The sequence below is a fragment of the Amblyomma mixtum genome, chromosome 2 (genome assembly GCF_055824585.1).
Source record: "Amblyomma mixtum isolate Tamu chromosome 2, ASM5582458v1, whole genome shotgun sequence".
Lineage (NCBI taxonomy): Eukaryota > Metazoa > Arthropoda > Arachnida > Ixodida > Ixodidae > Amblyomma > Amblyomma mixtum.
The window spans coordinates 237,452,628-237,474,723 of NC_143013.1; the positions used below are offsets into that span (position 1 = coordinate 237,452,628).

Below are 22,096 nucleotides of genomic sequence, written 5' to 3' on the forward strand. Positions count from 1 at the left end.
TGAGTTCGGTAACCATACGTATTAGATTCAGTGATTTAAAAATTTTCGTACTACTTCAAGAAAAATGGGGAAAAGTGGGATTTCGAAGTTTCCGTCTTTCCATGCAGAATGAGCCAGTAAAGCATCTCACTGTAATGGTAGCAAGAATCAGATCCCATGATGTCACAGCTGCGGATAAATCAGTTATGTACTTGAGTAGCGCAGCCTGACTACACTGATCCCTCGAGTGTTCGGCTTGCTGCCATTACAAGACTACACACAAGAACAACAGTACTTTCGCTACACCAATGAACAAAGCTAACGCCTTTTACAGTCTACAATCATACTTCTTTATTAGCATCGCAATGCCCGCATTCTTCAACTACAGCATCACGTGGTCTGTTGCTCGTAGGCGACATACACCCTCTCCTTGACGATCTTCTCGACCTTGTCGATGTCCACGTCTGGGAACTTCTCGCGCAGCAGTGCACGGTCCGTGTTAGGGAATCGCTTGAGGATCTGAATGGCGCGACGGTAGGCCATGGTGCGGTTGAACTCCTTGCGCTTCTGCATCTTCTCGCCGTAGAGGCGCGTGAACTCGTCCAGGTCTTTATCCCGCCACAGCCGGAAGTAGCCCTTCGGGTTGCTCTTGCGAGGCATCAGGCGCTCCTTCAGGGCGAAGCTGCAAAGCGGAGGACAACAAACGGGCTCAGTTAGCCACCATCTTCATTAGAGGTTTAAAAGCTCGAGGTGTCCCAGTGGTGTTGGACAACCGTCATTAATCTTCGCTTTAATAAAGTTGGTTCAGATAAAAAATTCTCATGAGCACCTAATTACACCACCTGTTGCCAATGCGGCAGCATTCGGAGCTGTTGATGACTTTGCCAGACGTGATCGGCGGGGCTTGTGAAACCTAGGTTGCTCTTCCCGAGCTCATCCCGCACACTTTCTGCCACCCGGGAATTATGTGACGCCGATTTTTATTCCTTATGAGGCTTTTAATGTGGCTTGCAAGACCCAGGTTGCTCTTCCCGTACACTACTGGCCACCTGCCGGCCACCTCCCATGGTTGGCAGGTGTGCTATCTGCCACCTGGGATTATATGACACCTCTCATTTTCCCCCATAAGGCTTCTAATGCTATTGTACTAAAAAGAAATAGTAGTAGTAAAGCAAGAACTTTGTCTGTATTCAACAACAGAGAAAGCCTACCAGCACTGAGATGTGAGCTGGATCCCTAGCATTCGTCCCGGCTTCTTGCATGGTAGAAGTCGTAATTTCACACCGTCAGGACGCCATGAATACCAACCATTTTCAGGCTCATTTTGAACTTCTTCGAAGCAAGTTATGAAGGGCTTTGTTATTCAAATGACCCCTTTCTAGCATCAGCTGATGGACAATTATAAACTCAAAGCCTCGGGTGGACTGTTGCTAACCAGCGACAGCCCCGAGCAGAGGTGAAGGGTCACGTGTTTCCTCTCAAAAAAATGTTTTGAGTGCTTCCTTCAGACCCTCACAAGGAGGGCATTATAATTCAGCCCGTATATTAGATCACGTCACCGATAAGCGAGCGGAGCTCGCACTGCTGCATGTATTCTGTTCGTTTTATTTGTCTATCTTTCTGAGAACCAATGCCACAAAGGCGTCCTGCCTGTTCACACTCTGACTCGTTCTCGGCCCGCTCTTTCGCTCGCCACCCTGCCACGAATATTGTGGTGTCAGTTCAGTTGGTGACCTTTACCAGTTTATACAGGAACCAATCCCTGAACAAATACTCCATGCTAAGAGATTATGATGGAACTGAGAAGATACATGCTTTATACCAAAAGAACCATGCACAGTTGCTGGCTGTTACAAATTATTCCTGATTTAAATATGACACTGAAAATCACTAAATCGATGCAAAGAGACATTCTGTAGCTGCATGTGAGCGGACATTGTCGCACATAACCTAGCTGTTGTTCAATGCATCATGATTTTTCTTACTGAAATTTATTTGTCATACTGTATTAGCATTTATGCTGTCTTGAAAATGTGTTTTGATGTATGGGATTTGCGTTCAAACTGGTGCTTCTCTACAGCTGGCAGGGGGGGGGAGGGGGGGGGGGGGGGCAAATTGCGGGGAAAAGGTTGTGCTAATTCTCTGCAGCATCATGATCTTAAGGATGCTTCTGCAAAAAGCAATGGAAAACCAACAATGTACTTCTTCAACAAGAGTTGACATGATGCTGAGCACAGAAGCGTTCTTGTGGGTAACAAGGAAGCATTATCAAACATTCGGCGCCATCCCACAAGGTCAGCCATGGTGGCAGGGTGTCTGACACAATGTGAGCCAGTTACGGGCATGAAACCGAAAGTATTGTCAGCAGTTATGTGCAACATGCAGGGATACCTCTGATTAGTACTAAATCAACCCATAACTTGGTGCTAGAGCCCCTCAAGAAAAGCCCGAATAGGGCATGTTAAATAAAGCATAACCACACAGGCTTACACCCAGCAGTCTTTCTTCCTCTCATTTACCTGTTTGTTTGTTTAAAGAAATGAAATAAGCATTTTAACCAGCAATATTACTTCAATATAGTAAGCAAACCATGAAGACACATGAAAGGCCTCAACTGCAGCAGAGCTGAAAATAAAACAAAATCATGGCCTTACTAAAACTACTTTTCACACTTGACAAGGGATATTAAGTTCAAAATTTTCACAGCAGGAGCAAATGTTTTTGCCATTCCAAGCCTGCTAGTGTTCCCCACTGCCTGCTGACATGGGGAGACCCCGTATTTACAGCTGTAGCCACTATCAGCGTGGGTGGGGGGATGGCATCTTTTTCTACCCTAAAGAATTGTACTTCCTTAAGAACATTTAGAAAAAGACTATCTTCCCAGAAATTGTGCCATCTGAAATTTCTTTTGAGACACTGCAACCTTTAATGCAAACTTTTTGCATATGTTCAGGACCCTGGAATAATTAATTTTAACTAATAAATAGGGCCAGCATGATACAAGACATCCCAGGCAACCGTGAGCAACAGCTCAATGCCACCCCCACAAAATGAAGCAGCTGTTTTCGGCCCTTGGCTCATTTAACTTCAGACCTCCTAAACACATTAACACAAATGCATGCATTCCTGCTCATTCAACCCTACACACTACAGCAGTGCAAAAAAATTCAGGGGGGTACTTTGTTGACCTAAAGTGCGGTGTTGCTGCTTGTGTCACTGATGTGTGGTTAAGATATTAATTAAGTACACAATTGTTTGTGAATCTCAAATGCTGGAGACACTGGAGGGCGTCTAGGAGGCATCCGTCTGATTCGACGCCTTTCTGCAAACACTCTCCAGCGTCCTAGACAAGGAGAACTACATATGCGTTGGCAGGGAGTAGCGTAGCCATTAGCACGCTCGGCTGCGGAACGGAAGGATGGTGGTTCGAATCCCATCGTGCACAAAGATTTTTTTTCTGGTCTGACTAGAAAAGCGTGACACCTCTGCTGACAACCTTCTTTCGACGACAATGAGGCATTAAAGGCTTTCGCTTTAAAACTGCAGAATAAGCTGCAGCACACAGCCGCTTCACATAGGTTTTGGAATTCGTTTTAGGTTACTGGCAGCAACATCTAGGTATCTACTAGACAGACAGGGCTATAGGTGGACTTATCAGTTGACAGATTAGCAGAAGACAGGTTGCCGTGCAAGGTGGTATAAATGGCGGTGGCAAAGTGCATCGTGGCACACTTGGCGAAGTCCGCAACTAACTTAACACGTTCACTGCGTCGTGGGTCGCCAGTGGGTTTCGTGAGTTCTTCATGCTGTCTGGCCATGAATACCGGCTCAGACAGTGAAGCTGCGGGACAGATTTTATCGTGAGCTCCTCTTTCTCAGGTCTCGCTATAAAATCTGGCCCACAGCTTCATTATGTGACCCAGTATTTGTGGCCACAGAGCATGAATAAATGACGTCATCCACTGGTGACCCACAGCACAGTGGAACTGACACTGTTCCCCAGAAAGGCAGATGGTAGCAATCGTACAAAATTGAATGGAAAGAATTTTACCACAGTGGCCTTACGTTCATCACATGCTTCCCTTGCTCAGCCTACCAACAGGCTGAGTCCACAAGCACACATGACCCAGGAAAACAGTGTGGAAAAATGCAACCGTGTTCCTCTTGCCGTCCACCCTGTACACACGATTACTGACCTATACTGACATTCAGAGCCACAAGTGGTTCTTAACCACAGGTACAAATAAATACCAAAGGACACACCCTTATCAGTTAAGCCTAGAGTGAATGTGACTGGAAAAATTCTTATCTTGCTTGTTTTCTGCTCAAGTAACCCAACAACCACCAGGCTTTGCTTACCTCATGGCTAAATGCACAATGGTTCTAAATTTGAGTTCTGCCCACTGCACAAGTTTTTATCAACCTTCACATAATTTAAGTTCTTTCCAAAGCATACACTCGCTGCCTGCCACTCCAATCTCGCGTCAAATGTTTTCAAACATCAGCTAGCAATTTCTTTCATCCTTGTCTCTCGTTTATTTCTTCACACCCACAAGCAAAGAAAGGTTATTTGGCTCACAGGAGGTTACCATCATCAGTAAGGAAGTGCAGTTAATCATGTAATTAGAAAAACATTGACAGTCAATTTACACAGTTAGGCCAATTGTGAATTAGATGTGCTAGCACTTTGGTTTTCACTTTGGTTCCGGTGTTCGAATCCACTGTTCATGAATGGAAGCTGTTTGTATAGCAGTAATGGGTTAATGCCCATATGCGCTGAATTGGTCATTCTCTACTTAACACCTTAACACTCATAGGTCTCTATGAATCCTCATACTACTCCTGGCGCAGTGGTGCAGTGGTCATGCGACGCGTGACTGCACTGTGATGGCAGGGGCTGCCATTGGTGGAGCTTGTGAGACCCAGGTTGCTCTTCCTCAGCAACCTCTCACAACCGATCATTTAATTTAACTGCCACCTGCCCCAGGCTAAAAGCCCAGGTGGGCAAGTTGTGATGATCTTCAATGGAGGAGAAATTCTAGAGGCCTGTGTACTGTGCGTCGTCAGTGCACGTTAAAGAACCCCAGGTGGTCGAAATTTCCGGAGCCCTCCACTGCGGCGTCCCTCATAGCCTGAGTCGCTTTAGGACGTTAAACCCCCATAAACCCTGTGATGATGCCACAAGGTCATGTGACCTAGGTGGCTCGCCCGGGTTGCATCTCGGGGAATTTTTTGCTCACAATGCCACTGCCACCGATGCCGAATTGTCTGCCTTAACACGGGGAATTGTTTGCTCACAGCGCCACCGATGCCGAATTGTCTGCAGAACAGAAGCCTTAACACTGTTACATTAAAATGGTTGCTCCGTAAGTAAACAGCGTAAAACTGGTTGCTTTCAGGTGCTGCAGCTGTCAGTGAGTGCTTGAAACTGGTCGCACAACTACAGCGATTAAAATGAACGTTGCCCTAAGTGGCATGAAGCAGCAGCAGTGGCAGCTCACTTGAGAACGAAGCCGTAGAGGTTCTCCTTGAGAACCGAAGGCTGCTCTCCCGTCTCGCCAGTTTCGAGCAAGAAGTAGGCCTCGTTGCGCTCGCGAACCACTGCCTCAAGGTTTTCCATGCTCTCCTTCACCTGGGGCAGTAAAGAGAGCGCACACAGCACAGCAAAGTCACGGAGGCAGTGCAAACTGTGTGAAACAAAAATGTGCAAGATGACTAAAGGAACAAGCACCACTGTACAAACATCATTCTGCAGGAAACACTTCCTCATTCTCCTAGTGTGTTCTTCTGCTTCACATTACGCTTACTTACAAAAAATGCTCCAGCAGAAAACTGACAGTAAAGAAGCTGTGAAGCCAGTGAGCCTCAGTGAAGGGTTTCGGACAATAGCACAACTGCTTATTTGCAAACAAACAATCCAGCCTTTTAACTACAGCAGATGCCTTCACACTAGTCTTTTCATTAGCAATACACCACTTCGGAGAGTGGCCAACTTTTATGCAATAGCAACGAGTCAATGATACGAAGTTGTGCCATTATGTTACCATTGCAAAATTAGCCACTTTACCAAGGCACACAAACTGTGCACATGCAGATAACACAAGAGAGCCAGAAAACACTGAAAAGAAGAGTTCTCTGGTTTGTCTTTCTTCTGAACCAATGTGTTTGCCTTAGTATGCACGCATCGTACCGCCTGTTCCGTATTTATCTGTCCGTGTTAGAAAAAATTCTCCTGCGCAAACTACTGAACTATGTGGGCTCAAACGCCGACTACAAGGTAGCTTATGATGGTCTTCGTCTTTCGATATGTAATTTAACATATAAACCTGGCGGCATTTTCAGGAATCGGCGAAAAACTGCATTTGGATGCGGCAGACCTTTTCATCCAGGTTGCGCCATCTGGCGAGCGGTGAGGCAACTGATGTCACGGTTTGGGGCGGGAATGCGCACCTCGCGCGGTTTCTTCGGATGTGCGTGTCGTCTGCTCCTTGAAATTAACACCCCTCGCCAGATGGCGCAGTCTGTCACACTGGCTTCATTGCTCGCCTGGATGAAAAGTTCTGCCGCAGCTGAATGCAGTTTTTCGCCGATTTCCGGAAATGCAGGCAATTTTAGATGCTATATTACTCATCGAAAGACGAAGACCATCATAAGGTACCTTGTAGTCGGCGTTTTGAGCCCATATAGTTCAGCAGATTGCGCAGTGGAATTTTTCGTAACAGTGACAGATAAATACGGAACACGCGGTACATGCCTTGTGTTGCGCCAAGTAGCCCAGAGAACAGTACACATAGTCGTAAGCTATGCAACTTGCCTTGTCAATGCGCTCTGGGTTTGGAAAGAGCTCAGCCTCCCGCTTGGCTGCTGCCTCCATGGTGAGCAACATATTCTTCTCTTTGAGCAGGACGTACCTTCAAGGGAAAACAACAGCAGGGCTATGAAATGGCAGCAAGAAGAGTTATCAGTGTCTCAAACAATAACGCAAGACAAGGTAGCAGGATCCTAATTTACCCCAAAATGCAACAGGGGGTGGTACTGAACCGCTGACTACAGCCCTACTGTGATGTACATAAAGAGTCACACACAGATGCAACTTCAGAAGTAACGTCCGTATTGATTACAAAGCATAACTTGGCAGCCAGCATTAATACTGGATAAAACTGATAACAGAAGACAATTTTGAACAAAAGTTGGAAAACAGTTCTGCAGCTATCGCTAATCATGCCGATATTATTTTCCAGAGGATCTGTGCAAGTAAATACAATTCCTTTAAGCACACACAGAGCGAACGCAAGGAGAGGAAATTTATTTTGCCTGCATGAGGTGCACGCAAACACTGCCATCACTGACAGTACAGTCTGCACTAAGAGTAGCAAGCGCAGCGCTCAAGAGACCAGCCCTCGCCTGATGCTGTGCTGTGAAATCCACAACACACCCCTGGCATCTAAAACCTGTACTAAGTTGCAAAAACCTATCTTCAAAGAATGGAGCTCTCGATTACGGGAGCTTTGAAAGGCAACCAACTATATGCTCTCGAGCCAGCCGCCATCGGTTTTGCGGCGAGAAATTTATTTTTGAGAGAGATTGCAGCAACAAGTGAGAACTACTGAAGGTTGAAGACTTATTATTAAACAAGCCTGTAGCACGATCAGTATGAATAAGGTGGAAAAGTGCAGAACGGAAGATTGAGGTCACCGTATTTCCATTGAAAGGGGTAAGGCGCAAAGCTTCATGTACATCCATCGCCAATAGAAATTGAGGTAGGCACATCAGGCATCCTTCTATTCCTGATGACAACACCAACAGAGAAATGCAGACTGTAATTCAAGAAAGGTTTTCTTTGCATAAGCTATGTGGCTGTGACAATTCTGTATTTATATACTTACTTCTTGCCTTTTTAATAGGTGCAATCGTTTCTTTACGTGGTAGTACCTTGTTTCTCAGGCACCTGCTGCTCCGATTAGTGCAAAAATTATTTAGAGCTGAATCCAACTGGTTTGCCCAATGCCATTTCAGAAACCAACAATCTTGCATGATTTGCAATGTTCAAGAGACCTGAACACTGCGACATCACTGCAACATGCTTACGATACATCACGTACCAAAGCTTGTGAAGATCGGAGTTACTTTTGATTCGGAGTTCATCTCTGCTCCAGGGCTTCCCTGTAAGCGGGTAAGAGAAAAACAAAATCTTTTCAAATCCATCACCATATTCTGCAGACAAATGACACAGAAAATGGCACAAAAACAAACATGAGATGCAATACATGATGGAAGCTAACAGTCACTGAAACCAAGAAGTATAGGGGATGTTCCTTTGTCCTTTTTAATTTGTAGCCTTCATCATTTGGAAATTAACAGAATAATTATTTAAAGACAATTAATCAGAAAGCAGAAGAAAAAATAACCACATGCTGCCAGTGGGACCCGGCAGCATGTGTGGACGGCTATACCTCGCCACTTCTCTCAACGTCTTGGCTCTTTCTGTTTGCGGCAAGGTCTCTTGTACAAGAAGAACTCGAGAGGCCACGACAGACCTTACTTTCTGGTAATTCCAGCCGATATCAGAGCTGACATTCTTTTTGCCTGCCATGATGAGCCCACGTCTGGCCACCTGGGCTTTTCACGAACGCTCGCCACGAGTGCAGAACATGTGGACTTTCTGGACTTTCTGCTGCTGTCAAACGCTGTGTTAAAAACTGCTGAGCTTGCCAGCACCGGAAGACACCACCACTTAAGCCGGCGGGGTTTCTGAAGCCCGTTACTGCCCCTCGCGCTATGTTCGACCAAATCGGCATGGACCTCCTTGGCCCTTTCCCTTTGTCACAGAGTGGCAATAAGTGGATCGTAGTTGGTACCGACTATCTGACTCGCTACGCCGAGACCAAAGCGATCCCTCGCAGCACAGCTACCGAAGACGCGCAGTTTTTCATGCACAACATCATCTTGCGACATGGCATCCCTTCGCACGTGATTACCGACAGAGGAAAGGCGTTTACAGCGCAGCTAATCGACCACATCTTTCGGATGAGCTGCACAACGCACTGCAAGACCACAGCCTACCATCCGCAGAGCAATGACTTGAACGAACGATTGAACAGGACCCTTGCGGACATGTTGCCCATGAACGTAGATGTCCAACACAAAACTTGGGATGAGGTCCTGCCGTATGCCCCCTTCGCCTACAACACTGCCCTGCAGGAAACTATGCGCTTCATACCGTTTCACCTTGTGTACGGACGTGAAGTCCAGAGCATACTTGATGCCATGCTCCCGTGCCCAGAGGATGACCAACTCGCCCCAGACGCCCAACAATTTGCCCAACATGCTGAAGAAGCCCGTAAGCTGGCCCTCGCGCACATCGAGCAACAGCAGAGCATGGATGCGTGCCGTTGCAACTTTCGCCAACAGGTTGACTACGAGCCCGGTGACCAAGTTTGGGTGTGGACTCCTGTCCGTCGTCAAGGCTTGTCAGACAAACTCCTCTGCCGCTATTTTGGTCCTTACAGAGTGGTACGGCGTGTGACTGACGTGAACTATGAAGTGGTTCCGGACAGTGCTGCACAACCACGACGCCGACAGCCCAGCTCTGACATTGTGCACGTTGTGCAGCTTACGACGCGCTATGCACGGTGACGCGAACATGTTGATATCTTCGCTCGCTTCAGTTGAGACACTTTGCTCGATTTTTGTTTATTTTTGTTTGACCCTTAGGTCGACAGGGACAGTGCTCTTCTTTTTCATAATGGGGGAATAATGCCACCTAGTATTGCCAGGTGGCACACAGCTGACGACGACGAAGTAAGGCTCGCGCTGTCAGAGATCGGTCGCCATTGCTGCCTCAGCTTGCCTAGCCCTGCCTTCCTTCCTGCCTGGTATTGAAGCACCAATCGTCAACAAGTACGTAACAATATAGACAAAGTAGCTTGAAAGAAAACAAAATGAAAGTGTGCAAGAGGTAAGAAAGTTTAACATTATAGCGTCAGATAAAGCTGCTGTAAAACAGGCATCGGCAAACGTTTATTCAAGCAAGCCATCCCGCAAACTGAGCGCAGTCTTCTTTTTGTTCGATTACGACATGAACCGAATCCCGACTCTCGGTTCATGCTGCATTCGCGTTTTGTTGTTGTTCTCAGATTCGATACAAGTTGATGCTGAATACAGATGCACGTCCGGTCGTTCGTGCGATGGACACGGGCCACAACGCATATCACATGAAACTGTTGCACAGCATCGCGTTTTGATCGTGTTGATGATGTTTTTTAATCGTCGAAATGACCAGCTTTACGAAATGCACGACCACCAAAAGGTTCGACTTCGTTCCTGAGTAAAAGACGAGAAAAGTGAGGAGTGGAAGAGACCAAATGCGCTCGTGAATGCAAACCTGAGCGAACTTCGTCGGCCCCCCACTTGTCCTTTGGCTCGAAAAACTCCATGAGGCCATGTCGTACGCATGATGTGTGTAGCGGCGAATAGCATGCCACTGGAGAGGTCCTACAAATAGAAAAAAAAAGGAGATTGCACATCCAAATTTTGGCATAGATGAGCGGGGAAGACGCGACTTGAGAGCGAAACTTGGGTACGATGCCATGTGCTTTCTGCTAAACCGGTCGCCAAAAGGAACAGGTGAACTGATTACCTGTTCAGGCTCACAGCCTTACTCAACGATGATCTTGAGAAGCTGCTGTTCAGAAGTAACCTGCAAAGACCAGTGCACTTACTTAAATTATTCATTTTACTAGAATCGTGCACCCACGCCCATGGAGGAAGGAAAACTAAGGAGAGGCTCTTCGTATTCCCAATGCATTGGCGAGAATGTGGCGGAAGTGACGTCAAAATTTAGGCTTAAAAAGTCGGGCCACTAGCAACGTTGTCGTTGTTGCTAAGAAAACTCGGGCCACTAGCAACGGCGTACGGCGTCGTTAGCGTCGTTGTTGCTAGGGGCCCGAGTGTTTCTCGGTGGCGGTGGACGGGCTTTCGGCACGGTGTGTTCGGCCTTGCGTGTTAAAGTCTACATGCCTGGCGTCGTGACGTTACGCACGCATCTAGGATTGCTTTTAAATGCGGCAAATAGCCGCTCATTTGATATTTTGTTCGTCAAACTTGGTGTCGTTACGCGGAGCGATCGATGCATTGAAATGAATCTCGCGAAAAGGTGGCACTCCGGAACCGCGCTTCGACACGCGAAGAAGCGTTGATTGATTTGATCAGCTAACTTTCGCACCTCACCAAACAGCACAGAAACATGAAGCCGCTCTCGGCGATGCTGAGCTGCGTTTCGAAGGCCACACGGCGGGTGTACGGTAGCCCGAGGAGGATGGTGAGCGCGCAATGTCTTCTTTCTTCGCCTGGCATCGGAAAAGGTTCACCGCACCTGTGCGCCGGTCTGTGTCTAGGTGCGTGTTTACGGGGAGGGAGGTGTAGGAGTGTAGCGGCGAGCGGCGCGGTTTTTCTGATACCTTTCTTTTATGAAGCGCTTGCGAGCCGCGCGCGATCCCCGCCCCATAGCTCGGTGGAGAAAGAAGATAGTGAGGAGAGCCGAGCCAACTTCCGGTTGCGGGGCGGCTTCACAAAAAGTGACGTCAGGGCCTCTCCTTAGTTCTTTCCTTCCTCCATGACCCACGCCACATAACAAAATCCATGCACTGAGGTTATATAAAATATGGAGATACTACTGAAGTCGTGTGTGGAGATGAATTTATAGGTGCAGCGCGCCATCTACATGGAAAGGGAATTTGCGGAACTATGAGGAGGGCAGCGGGCATTCCAAACTCGGCAACAAACCAACAGTGACGAAAATAATAAAGAAAAAAAAATTCTGAACGAAGGCCGAACTGCTACAACAAGTACAGAATCACTGCCATTCCTAAAAACTCTATACATCCAAGTGTTCGCATTTCCTTGAATTGCTTATTCATTTTGAGTTTGCCAACGCTTAAAGATCAACCAATGCAACCAAATGCCTTAAAGTTGCGCAAGATCGCAGCACGTTGTAGGCCAGCGCCGATATTAGACAGCAATGAGCATATGACATATAGAGGCGTGTGAAACCGAAACGACAGAAATAAAGCCAAACAAAGGTCAGAAGGTAGTCGATCATAAATCGCACAGCGCGCTGCCTGGCCGATCTGGCAATCACCTTGATTGCTGCCAGAACAAGCGAAGCGTAGCGGAAAATGAAAGCGCTGACGATAATAACCGAAGTCGTCCCCCACCGTGCCCTTCGCACTGTGAGCTTCGTACTAGAGCCTTCCTGCACGATCAACGCTAGTCGCGCTCGCCGGATGCGCGAGAGAGCTATCGTGCTGCATGAGTTGGCGCGCGACGGCGGCCGGCAGAAGCTGCTGGCAGCGAACCAGAGCACGGTAGTTGACGGTGGTGTCAGGTGCGGTATACGCACGCAAGCAGCGCTAAGGAACTGCGGTCCGCATCCGCGGTGCAATGAACTTGCCCCGGCGACAGGCAGCGGGGCGGTGGCGGCGGAGGAGGGACATTCCTCACCACAAAGCGGCGTGCGCCGCCGCCGCCCGCAGCAGCGGCGTTTGACAGCCGGTGCACCCCAGTCATTTGCGTGAGCGGCAGCAGAGTGCCGGCGCAGCAGCGAGCAGCGCGCGCGAGCGATCGATCCGCCGCTGCTGGCGCTGGGCGGTGTCTGCCGAAGGGAGACCCCCGCGCTGCCCATAGAGCGGGGAACAGGTGTTGCCAACGCCATCGTCGGACATTCAACTCGCGCAGCCAGCTCGGTTCGGCCGAACGACCGAAGCACGGGTGACCAGCGCTTCCGGAGTGGGACAACCGGGCAGCAGTCAGGTCGGCACCCAGCTCGGCAGCCTCGAGCGCCCCGTGCGTAGCCGAAGCCGGCGGCGGCACGTACCGTGGTAAGAGCCCTTTACGCGCGTTTGCAATACGCGCGTTTGCAGTACGCGCGCGCACTCCCTGCATTTACCGTACGCACGCTTTGCATATATCCTTTGTGCGCGCCGTCGTGCGTAAGTTCATTGAACCGCTTGGACCCCTCTGATGACCGGGCGCGCGTCGCGCAGGTCGCGCGCACCTCGGGTGTGTGAGGGCGGCACCCCGCTGCATGGATGCGGGTGATACAAATATATATATATATATATGTAGCACGCGGAGCAGGTGTTCGCGGCTCGGGGACCGACGTGCGCTCCACGCACGCACCGTTTTGCTCCGCGTGTGCTTTAATCCTTTTGCGCACGGCCTCCGCGCTCGAGTCCGCAGGGAAATGATGGAAAGCTGCTCGGATGCTACAGCACCGCTCGAGAATCGTGCACGGTTCCCCTAGCTGCTCATCTTCGGCAGAGTCCTCGAGCGGACCCTGCTGTTTATTTGGAGAGTTGTGTATCTTTAGTGCAAACATATATCGTGGAGTCGTTGCACTCCGAGCGGCGCGCCGCACGTTTCCGTATCTTTCGTCGCCTCTTCCGCGTTAGATCCAGCGGAGTGTACTACGCTCTCGTCAGCTGCCTCGATCCGCGCGCGTCCTTCGGGGAGGTGCGCTGACTGGAGCGCGCGTGAGCGCGATATACGAGCCGCGTATATCCGTCGCTGTTTGAAGTTCGATCGCGGCCTGCCTTATCGGATGGCTGCTGCGTTGGCGGCGGCGAGCTCGAGCGCTGAAACAATGAAGCGGAATCTGACGCCGGCGTAAACAGTGCACGCGCGCGAGCGCGCCGCTCCAGCGCTGGTAACGGGTTCGGTGATGTCCTTAGCGGGCTCCCTTTGGCAACTTGCTCTCCGGCTAGGAATGCGCCTGACACCGCCCGGCATGCCTGAAGGCGACGGAAGGATGCTGCGCGGATCCCAGCTGGCCAGGGGGCAAGGCAGCCTCAAGGACTCGTCGGAGGAAGGACCCAGGTGAGTGCCACGCTGCAAGCGTCACAAGTAATTAAGGGGTCGGCTTGTGTAGGCAAAATGTTTCTCCGAGTTTATTGCAGCATCTATAGGTACAGATCCTCGTAGACAGCACGTATAGTCATATACTAAAGTATGCGGGTTCGCGGAAATCATTGTTTATGTATGCTGGGGCAAATTGCGGATAAATTAATCGTTGAATCACGAGGCGACATGCGTGCTCCATTCACATGTAAAATATCAGTTGACTGACTAGTGAGGAATGAAGAAGTAATTTCCGCGAAACCGCATCCTGCAAATTTGGAATGCGGAAAACTTTAATGCTGCAAATAAGGCAGTTGCTTTCTCTTATGCTGAGAAGGAATATGCCAGGGATGTCAATTGGTGCATCATAGCCTTTGTTGCTTTTGCACCATAAAACCCAGTATAACTAACTATATATGCCAGGGTCCACTGAGCTTTTTCTTTGCCATATATGTCGCATATTAGTCTTTCTTTTATATCTTGTATCTATTGGGCTTCATAATTACAGTAAGGCACCCAAACACATGCGAGTCCAATTCTAGGTAACACTCCGCATTTGGCGCTGTTGATTAGAACCTGCGAAACTTTTGTCTCCATGAATTCCTTTGGTAAGCGCTCATGGGATGTGTTTTGACACAGTATCAATTAAGGGCATGGTGCGATATTTCTCACTTGCAGTGTTAGAGAAGGATACCTGTCACAGGCTATTGGTGCACTCTCGATCAGAGCACATCTTTCCAGCTGAGCTTCCCTAGTGCACATTGCAGTGAGGATCTGCGCCAGTGCCAGATATAATTTGCGTCAATGCTTTTGCCTGCAGGTCATGGGTTAATTTTCACGAGTGAAAACGGCACACACACATTCACACGTATGTGTTGACCGGATGAAAAACGACAGGTCTGTAACTCTCCATTTATGCTTGAATTGAGGAAAAGTCCAAACACATGCACAGGCTTTGGCTTGCTGCAGTTGTTATAGTGAAAGCTTCTCTAAGGGCGACGGTTGTATGGTGTAGCCAATTTATCAGGGTAGGAGAAACACAGCTTGCACTTGGTGTCATGCAGACACCTTGTTGTGAGAGGGTAGTTTTGACATTTTTTTTTTTTTTTCAAATATGAACCTTTTCTTTGTTTTGTTCAGTTTTATTTGTTGCTTATAAGTGCATAGCTTAATAGTATTTTGCACGGTGTAATTGGAATTGTTAAACATAGATGGTCCTGTAACCGGTCAGTGTGCATTTGTAACTTATTTCAAAATTGTAAATGACTGGCCTGAAATGGTGGATAATAAAGATATACATAATTTTTATATTTGCCTGAGGCAATTCTTATATTCGGCAACATAACTCAAATTTTGAAAGTTCTTGCTGAGAAGAGACTAAGATTCAGCAAGAGATTTGGACATCTAGACTGTTAGTACTGTACTGCCTTGCATGCCTATTGCTGCAGGCGTGAGTCATATGGCTGTCATTCTTACTAAGCAAACAACCATTGATGCTCAAACCATAAGCTGGATATTTTAACTAATCATTTTCATAATAGAAGACAATCAGAAATGAGTTTTTTTATTGTCATACAAGCAGGCAGATATGATGTCTACATGATTTATTTTTCAATCCCTGTGAAATGTTTTAGTGCAACTCAAAAGCAACTATTCATGCTTAGCTAATTGTTCAATTTTTTTGCGGTCTACTCCTTGGTGTAAATCTTGCACACGGCGGCACCACCGGATATCTTCAGATGCACAGAACTTGTAGGACGAAGTCAAATTTATTGGTTCCTTGAAAGCACGCAGATCTAATTGTTGTGGTTTTCTCTAACTGGGCCTGAACTCTGCAATGAAAAAAGTCCTGAGAGGTTAATAATTTTCTGGCTACAACTGCAAACCACATTGCTCTGCATATCGCTTTGTAGTTTCCACTTGTTGATTTCATATTAATTTAATTATAAATGATTATGCAGCAAAAGTCACTGAGTTGTTTGATGCCCACAAAAAGAAGCACACTTAGAAGTAGATTGCACTACAGTATAGTATTCAAGGAAGGTTCTGTTTTATTTTATTTTTTGTCTGTTGAAAGAGTATCCTTTAAACTTTTAGTAGGTTGTCACTGCAATTCATGAGGGGGAAAAAAAAGCACATAGTAATGTGGACCTCATTATTTTATTAACCAGAAGTACTGGTTTTCATGAGCACAGCTTTGTAAACTATCACAAGAAACACCTAGTCAGCATTTAGCAGCCTGTGCTGTCTCTACTGTGGTACTACATTGAGCTTGGAAAACTACCATATATCAGACTTGTCCTTAAGCAGGATGCCAGAAAGGGATGGCCAAGCGTGTACTTGGGCAGTGATTGTCATTAACATACTAAGTGGGCATTCCCTGTCATTTTGGATGCACCTATGTGTCGGCTGTGCGAGCTAAAGTTACCCACTGCATTGAATCACCCCATTGTGTTCTATATGAGGCTGATGTCAGTGGCATTCCGTACTGACATGCCCGCCAGCCGCATACAATTACGTCGTATAAATACAATAGGCAGACTTGCGCCATTATGCAATTCCCCCAGTCATGCAGCACAAGTGATGCCATAGCTTCGGAGCGTGGCCAATTATTTATGTACAGGGGGGAGAAAGGCAGAATAACAAGAAAAAGAAAACTCGTTTTGCAGCTACAGATTCACGTACATTGTTGCAAGCCTGTAGTACCCCCTAATGAGGAACTCCAGAGACCCCGCCCTGCCCACGACAGGCGGCAATGAATTTTCACGCCTCGTTGAGCAGGTTATGGACACCCTCGAATGATGAAGCGTGACATGTGGGCTCTAAATTAGTTGGACTACCCAGACTGCGCAAACAATTATATAGGCATCGAAAGCCCATGTGGAACATATAGATTCAGAGTATAATTGGCATCCCCGTTGCCACCCGTTGGGGGAATTAAGTCCTTCCTAACTAGGGTCTTTATTCATTTTGACACAAATGGCTCCACGTGAGTTTCATCTTCAGAACGAAAAAAAAAAAAATGGGGTACAGTTTTACAGATGCTTCAGTTGTATTCCCTCTCTACATGAGGACAGGACGGATATGCTTCTCATATGCTGTGCTTCGCATATGAATTAGCAGATTTTTTTAAAACCTGGTTGCCAAAAAAAAAAAGTCATAGATGGGCACACTTTCATATTGCTTAAACTTCTTTCCCCTGGCTCTTCACAAACGAGCGCTTGGTAACATTGCAAAAGGTTGGTTGTTGCTGAACTTGCTCTTTTAATTGGTGCTGAATGGTTAATGAAAATTCACCCTTTGGCTCCAATTAAAATGAAGAAATGTGCTATGCTAAGACGCAGTCATGCTTGCGTGAAACATATGCGGGCAGCGGTGCAATTGAGAACAGCATTTGTATGGAGCGACATATGGAGTCTGTTATTCCACTATTTCACAAGTATGTCATAGAGGAGCAGAGAATCCCTGAAAACTGGAAAGTTGGACAACTGACAACACTGCTTCTGATTAATCCGGTGCCATTATCACTTCAATAGGTTCTTCTCTCACTAATTTCAGTGAGCACTGCATACAGCCTGCCATTTATCTGTTCTCCTATCTGCCAGAAATTCTGTGTCCATTCTGCCTTCACAAGTTGTTAAGGGGTAGAAAAAGCAGTTTTTTTTTCTATTTTAAAAATATTCGTCTTCCAAGTTTAGACATTACATAAATTACTTGTTGGCATTGTAAAGATATAAAAAGAATACACCAAGCATTCACCTGAGCTTGAAGATATATTTCCATCGGCAGTGGCTGTTTGCAAAGAGAAAATGCACAGTTATACCAAACAGTGAAAACATGGCAAGGAAATGTGCAGGAAATAGGAAAGAGTGTAAAACTTAAAGGTGTACTGAAGAGGAATCTGAACTTGTCTTTTTGCCGTGGGAACTCAATCTACACGTTCCGAGCTTTCTTAGAAACTTCGATTTATTGCCCTGTGTGGCCGATTTCTCTAATTAAATCGAATTAATGTCCGGCTCCCGCCTTTTTTTTTTTAATTCTCCCCCGTACGGTGGGCAGAGTCGACCAACGCGTGGAGTGCCTTTCACCCAGTCCCGTGGCGGCTTGCCGCTCTGCCATCGGCGGAGTAATACGTAGTAGTCCGTAGTAGCAAATAGTCCGTGCGTATTTTTATTTCTGCGGGCTTATTTTGCGGCTGTATTATCTGCGAATGAAACTATTTATTCATGGAAACCTAAAAAACAAAATAAAGCGAAAGCAAAGCCTCCACAGAGCTGGCGAAAAGGCACTTCATGCGTTGGTCGACTCCACCCACCGTACACGGAGAATTCAAAAAGTAAAGGCGGGAGCTGGATGCTAATTCGATTTAATTAGGGAAATCGGCTACATAGGGCAATAAGCCGCAGTTTCTAAGAATGCTAGGAACGTGTAGATCGAGTTCCCGTGGCAAAAAGACAAGTTCAGAATCCTCTTCAGTGCACCTTTAACATGCTAAACTGCACTGCTGAAGCTTCTTTTACACAACCGAGACTAACAGATGTAGCAAGCACACCACTTCTTGTGTTCTGTTCTGATCAGTATTTCATCCATGCAGTATAATGTATTTCACTGGCTCACAGTGCTACTTTGTTAGGAACCCAATGCAACAAATGCCGGCACACAAGCTGATCCTGCAACAATGTCATCCTGAGCTGGAACCACTTGAGTTCTTGTTCAACATTCCTTTAATCTGGCTTGTCTTTCTTTTCTGTGGCCAAGTTCAGATACAGCCACTGTCTTCCATTGCTCCTAATGCCAAATGCTGCTGTTTGAAGCAGATACCAGGGCGCAATGCCTTTCGATGCAAAGTGGACTAGCTGCCACTGGGGATCTATGTGTACAAAGACTTCACTTTCAGGTTCCTGTGGGCATAGATTCATCGTGTCTCCCTGTGAGATCTCCAATGAGGCATCTGTCATAAAGCGAGATGGAAGTGAAAGTGAAAAGTTAAAGGGTAGTTCATGCGTCACAGGCTGTCAGTAAGTCATGTTGCGTGATGAGGTCATGATCTTCTGTAAGGCATTTAATGAATCACGTATGACCCGGAACTCTTGGGACAGGAGCCATGACCCGCCGCGGTGGCTCAGTGGTTACAGCGCTTGGCTGCTGACCCGAAAGATGCGGGTTCAATCCCAGCTGCTGCGGCTGAATTTCGATGGAGGCGAAATTCTAGAGGCCCGTGTACTGTGCAATGTCAGTGCACGTTAAAGAACCCCAGCTGGTCTAAATTTCCGGAGCCCTTCACTACGGCGTCCCTCATAGCCCGAGTTGCTTTGGGACGTTAAAGCCCAATAAACAAACAAACTGACAGGAGCAATGTAAGTGATGACGATAGGTCATGTGTCCTTGCCACTTGGCGACATCATTTCCTGCGGGCAGTGACCAGAGGAACTTGGGAGGTGTGGCATTGACAGCCAGAGGTGTCAAAAAAAGGGGTGGGCCTGTCATGTGCACCGGCCTCTGGTGCCGCAGGTCGCTGGGAGACAGCAGCAGTGACTGTGGTGGGGGCAGCCTGCTGAGTGTTGGGGACGGCAGCTACGAGCGTCAGCACGTGCACGAGGCCCACCTGCGCGAGGCCTTCCAGGCCATGCACTGCATGCAGCTCAAGGGACAGCTGTGCGACGTGCGCCTGGTGGCCGGTGGACAGAGCCTGCTGGCCCACCGCCTGGTGCTGGCCGCCTCCAGCCCCTACTTCCACGCCATGTTCAACAGTTGAGTCTCACCTCCTCACACCAACCACCCTTCTGACTGAAGGCATGCCTGCGGACATCCAAGGGAGTTTCATTGCTAGATGTCCTGCAAATGTCCTAAACGTCTGCACGACGTCTAAGAAAGTTTCATTGCTAGATGTCCTGCAAATGTCCTAAACGTCTGCACGACGTCCAAGAGAGTTTCATTGCTAGATGTCCTGCAAATGTCCTAAACGTCTGCACGACGTCCAAGGGAGTTCCATTGCTAGATGTCCTGCAAATGTCCTAAACGTCTGCACGACGTCCAAGGGAGTTTCATTGCTAGATGTCCTGCAAATGTCCTAAACGTCTGCACGACGTCCAAGAGAGTTTCATTGCTAGATGTCCTGCAAATGTCCTAAACGTCTGCACGACGTCCAAGGGAGTTTCATTGCTAGATGTCCTGCAAATGTCGTAAACGTCTGCATGACATCCAAGGGAGTTTCATTGCCCCATTGGGTTCACTGGTGCTGGCCATCCATGGGCTCTCCTTCCATGCAGAGATCAGCATCTGAGTTTGTCTTCTTTCCTGTATAGACCTCTCAGGATCATTTCATTCTCATTGCATGTTACTGTTGTTGATGCGTCTGCTTTCTTTTTGCTTGCCTGTATGCGTGGCGACACTGGGCTTTTCATATTAACCACATAATGGCATTACAAAGGTCACTTCTAATGTAGGTTGCATGGCATATTTGAAAGCATGGCTGGCTTAACTGGTTTTAACAGTTGTCGGTCAGCTTGGATGAATGTTAAAAATAAAGCAGTTTGAAAGCGTGCGACGTACTGAATTTTTCATTGCTTGTTAATTAAAATGGATGAAAGTTTTTGTCTTCGCACCAAAACGATTTGTTGTCATGTCAGCCGGTGCAGTCACACTTAGTGAGGCAGGCAGAGAAGTGTATATTTCTGAAAAAATGTGTTATGCTACGATCATGTCTGGCAAATCATTATGCCATAACTCACAAGGAGCTTGTGCACTACTTCTAGCTGCAAAGCTATTCACATGCATTTAATCATTTTTTTTTGTCAAGCAAATGGCTCCTATCTTATGTGGGAGATAGCCGCAACTGATGTTAATAGATCACTTGACTTCGAAAAAAAAAAGTTTCTCTGTGCATCTAATGTATTTGAAGAATGGATGTATTTGAGACCTTTAGGCATCATCTTCTAATTCTTAATATCTTTGTGTGGACTAGTTGGCGAATCATCATGGAAAGCGGTAGCGCGAAGCAACAAGGGGGAAAGAGAGACGCAAGAACACAGAGATAAAGTTCGAGTGTTGCGTTGGCACTGGTTGCATATTCATGGTTGCTAGTGTCGCTGGGCACGTGATGTATTGGAATGTATATAATGTGCCCTGTTTTCAATAAAAATTTCGTTGATAGTTCAGCCCTTGTCCTGTGTTCTCGTGTCTCTCTTCCGTCCTTGTTGCTTCGCACTGCTGCTTTCCATGATTCTAATTCTTATTTTAATCTTTACTATTATATGCACAGATTTGATGAGTAACATGAATAGGGCAATAAAGATGCATTTAGAGTTCGTGATTAATCTTTCCAGTTGTAAAATATCTGCTTTCAAGTGCAGCCTTGTTCTGTGACAGCCTCTTGGAAATGCCATTTTTGTGCCCTGTGAGCAGCAACAGTAACAAACAAGGAATCAGGTTGACCGTCTGGTGTCAACTGTTCGCAGTTACCTGTAGTATCTACACGTGACACAGTACATATACTTTTGAACTGTGAGCAAATCAGTGCATCAATCTTGTTTTAAGGCCATATGAGTGAACCTTAAACTGAAGAATATAAACCCTGTATGACCAAAAAGCTCTGGCAATGCATTCCTGTATCAATGTAGTACATGACTAGCCAGGAACAGCACTGGGGCAGTCGTGTCACGAAACGGGTTAAGTGAAGAACACTTCAATACCTCTCCTTTGTGTGTGCATGTTCCCAGGTGACATGTGCGAGAAGGTCCAGGCTGAGGTGGTTCTCCATGACATCGCATTCTGTGCACTGCAGCAGCTTGTCGAGTTTGCCTACACGGGGGAAATCGTCATCACGGAGAGCAACGTCCAGGTAGGTGCATACATCTTGCTTTTGCTTGATGACACTGTGTGCTCTCGGAGACGGACTACAGAGGAGGGTGTAATCATAGAAATTAATAAAAACCGAGAAACAAACAAGGTTTTTAGGGCTTCACTGCTGTGCTAATGTTCTGATAAAAAGGCACGTTGCTGAACGCCATTTGACTTGTGCTAGGCAGTTGAGCCTTAGAAAAAGTGTAGCTGCAGAAATTATTTTGTGGAGTGTGCTGATATTGTTGGCATTAAAATGGTTAAGTTTGTTTGAGGAATATCAGATAGCATAAAGCTAACAGCTCCAAGCATTTCTTGTTCATTAGTCTTAAGAGAAAATTATAACTTTTGTAAAACTATTTCAGCGCTCCTTGGGATAGTA

At 46.9% G+C, this 22,096-nt stretch overlaps 2 protein-coding genes across 4 annotated transcripts in view; one reads left to right on the forward strand and one right to left on the reverse strand.

The window, feature by feature from the left end:
* Positions 1–305: 305 nt before the first annotated feature.
* On the reverse strand, positions 306–11,620 carry mRpL47 (mitochondrial ribosomal protein L47). Of its 2 annotated transcripts, XM_089573338.1 has the most exons (7): positions 11,597–11,620; positions 10,619–10,729; positions 10,364–10,473; positions 8,082–8,142; positions 6,794–6,890; positions 5,481–5,611; positions 306–661 (listed from the first exon to the last, which is right to left on the reverse strand). In XM_089573338.1, the coding sequence occupies exons 2-7, from the start codon at positions 10,711–10,713 to the stop codon at positions 370–372; spliced, it is 786 nt and encodes a 261-aa protein (XP_089429464.1). In that variant the 5' UTR covers positions 10,714–10,729; positions 11,597–11,620; the 3' UTR covers positions 306–369. The 2 variants fall into 2 exon arrangements, with proteins under 2 accessions (XP_089429464.1, XP_089429463.1); XM_089573337.1 differs by lacking the exon at positions 11,597–11,620 and having other exon boundaries at positions 10,619–10,732.
* Positions 11,621–12,356: 736 nt separating this feature from the next.
* LOC149363050 (kelch-like protein 20) overlaps positions 12,357–22,096 on the forward strand; it is a 29,558-nt gene continuing 19,818 nt past the window's right edge. The window contains exons 1-4 of one of the 2 annotated variants that reach the window (XM_089573340.1): positions 12,357–12,857; positions 13,743–13,854; positions 19,387–19,625; positions 21,594–21,715. In XM_089573340.1, the coding sequence (XP_089429466.1) occupies positions 13,745–13,854; positions 19,387–19,625; positions 21,594–21,715 (471 nt within the window). In that variant the 5' untranslated portion in view covers positions 12,357–12,857; positions 13,743–13,744. Of the gene's footprint in view, positions 12,858–12,927; positions 13,855–19,386; positions 19,626–21,593; positions 21,716–22,096 lie in introns of those variants that run through there. The other variant, XM_089573339.1, reaches the window with a different exon arrangement.

Excerpts from the sequence above, each read along its gene's own strand:
- mRpL47 (XM_089573338.1), bottom strand. The coding sequence starts at position 10,713 with ATGAATAATTTAAGTAAGTGCACTGGTCTTTGCAGGTTACTTCTGAAC. Across the intron at positions 8,143-10,363 it reads GGCCGACGAAGTTCGCTCAG|GGAAGCCCTGGAGCAGAGAT; the intron begins GTTTGCATTCAC and ends ACCCGCTTACAG. Across the intron at positions 662-5,480 it reads CTCTACGGCTTCGTTCTCAA|CTTCGCCCTGAAGGAGCGCC; the intron begins GTGAGCTGCCAC and ends TCCGCTTTGCAG.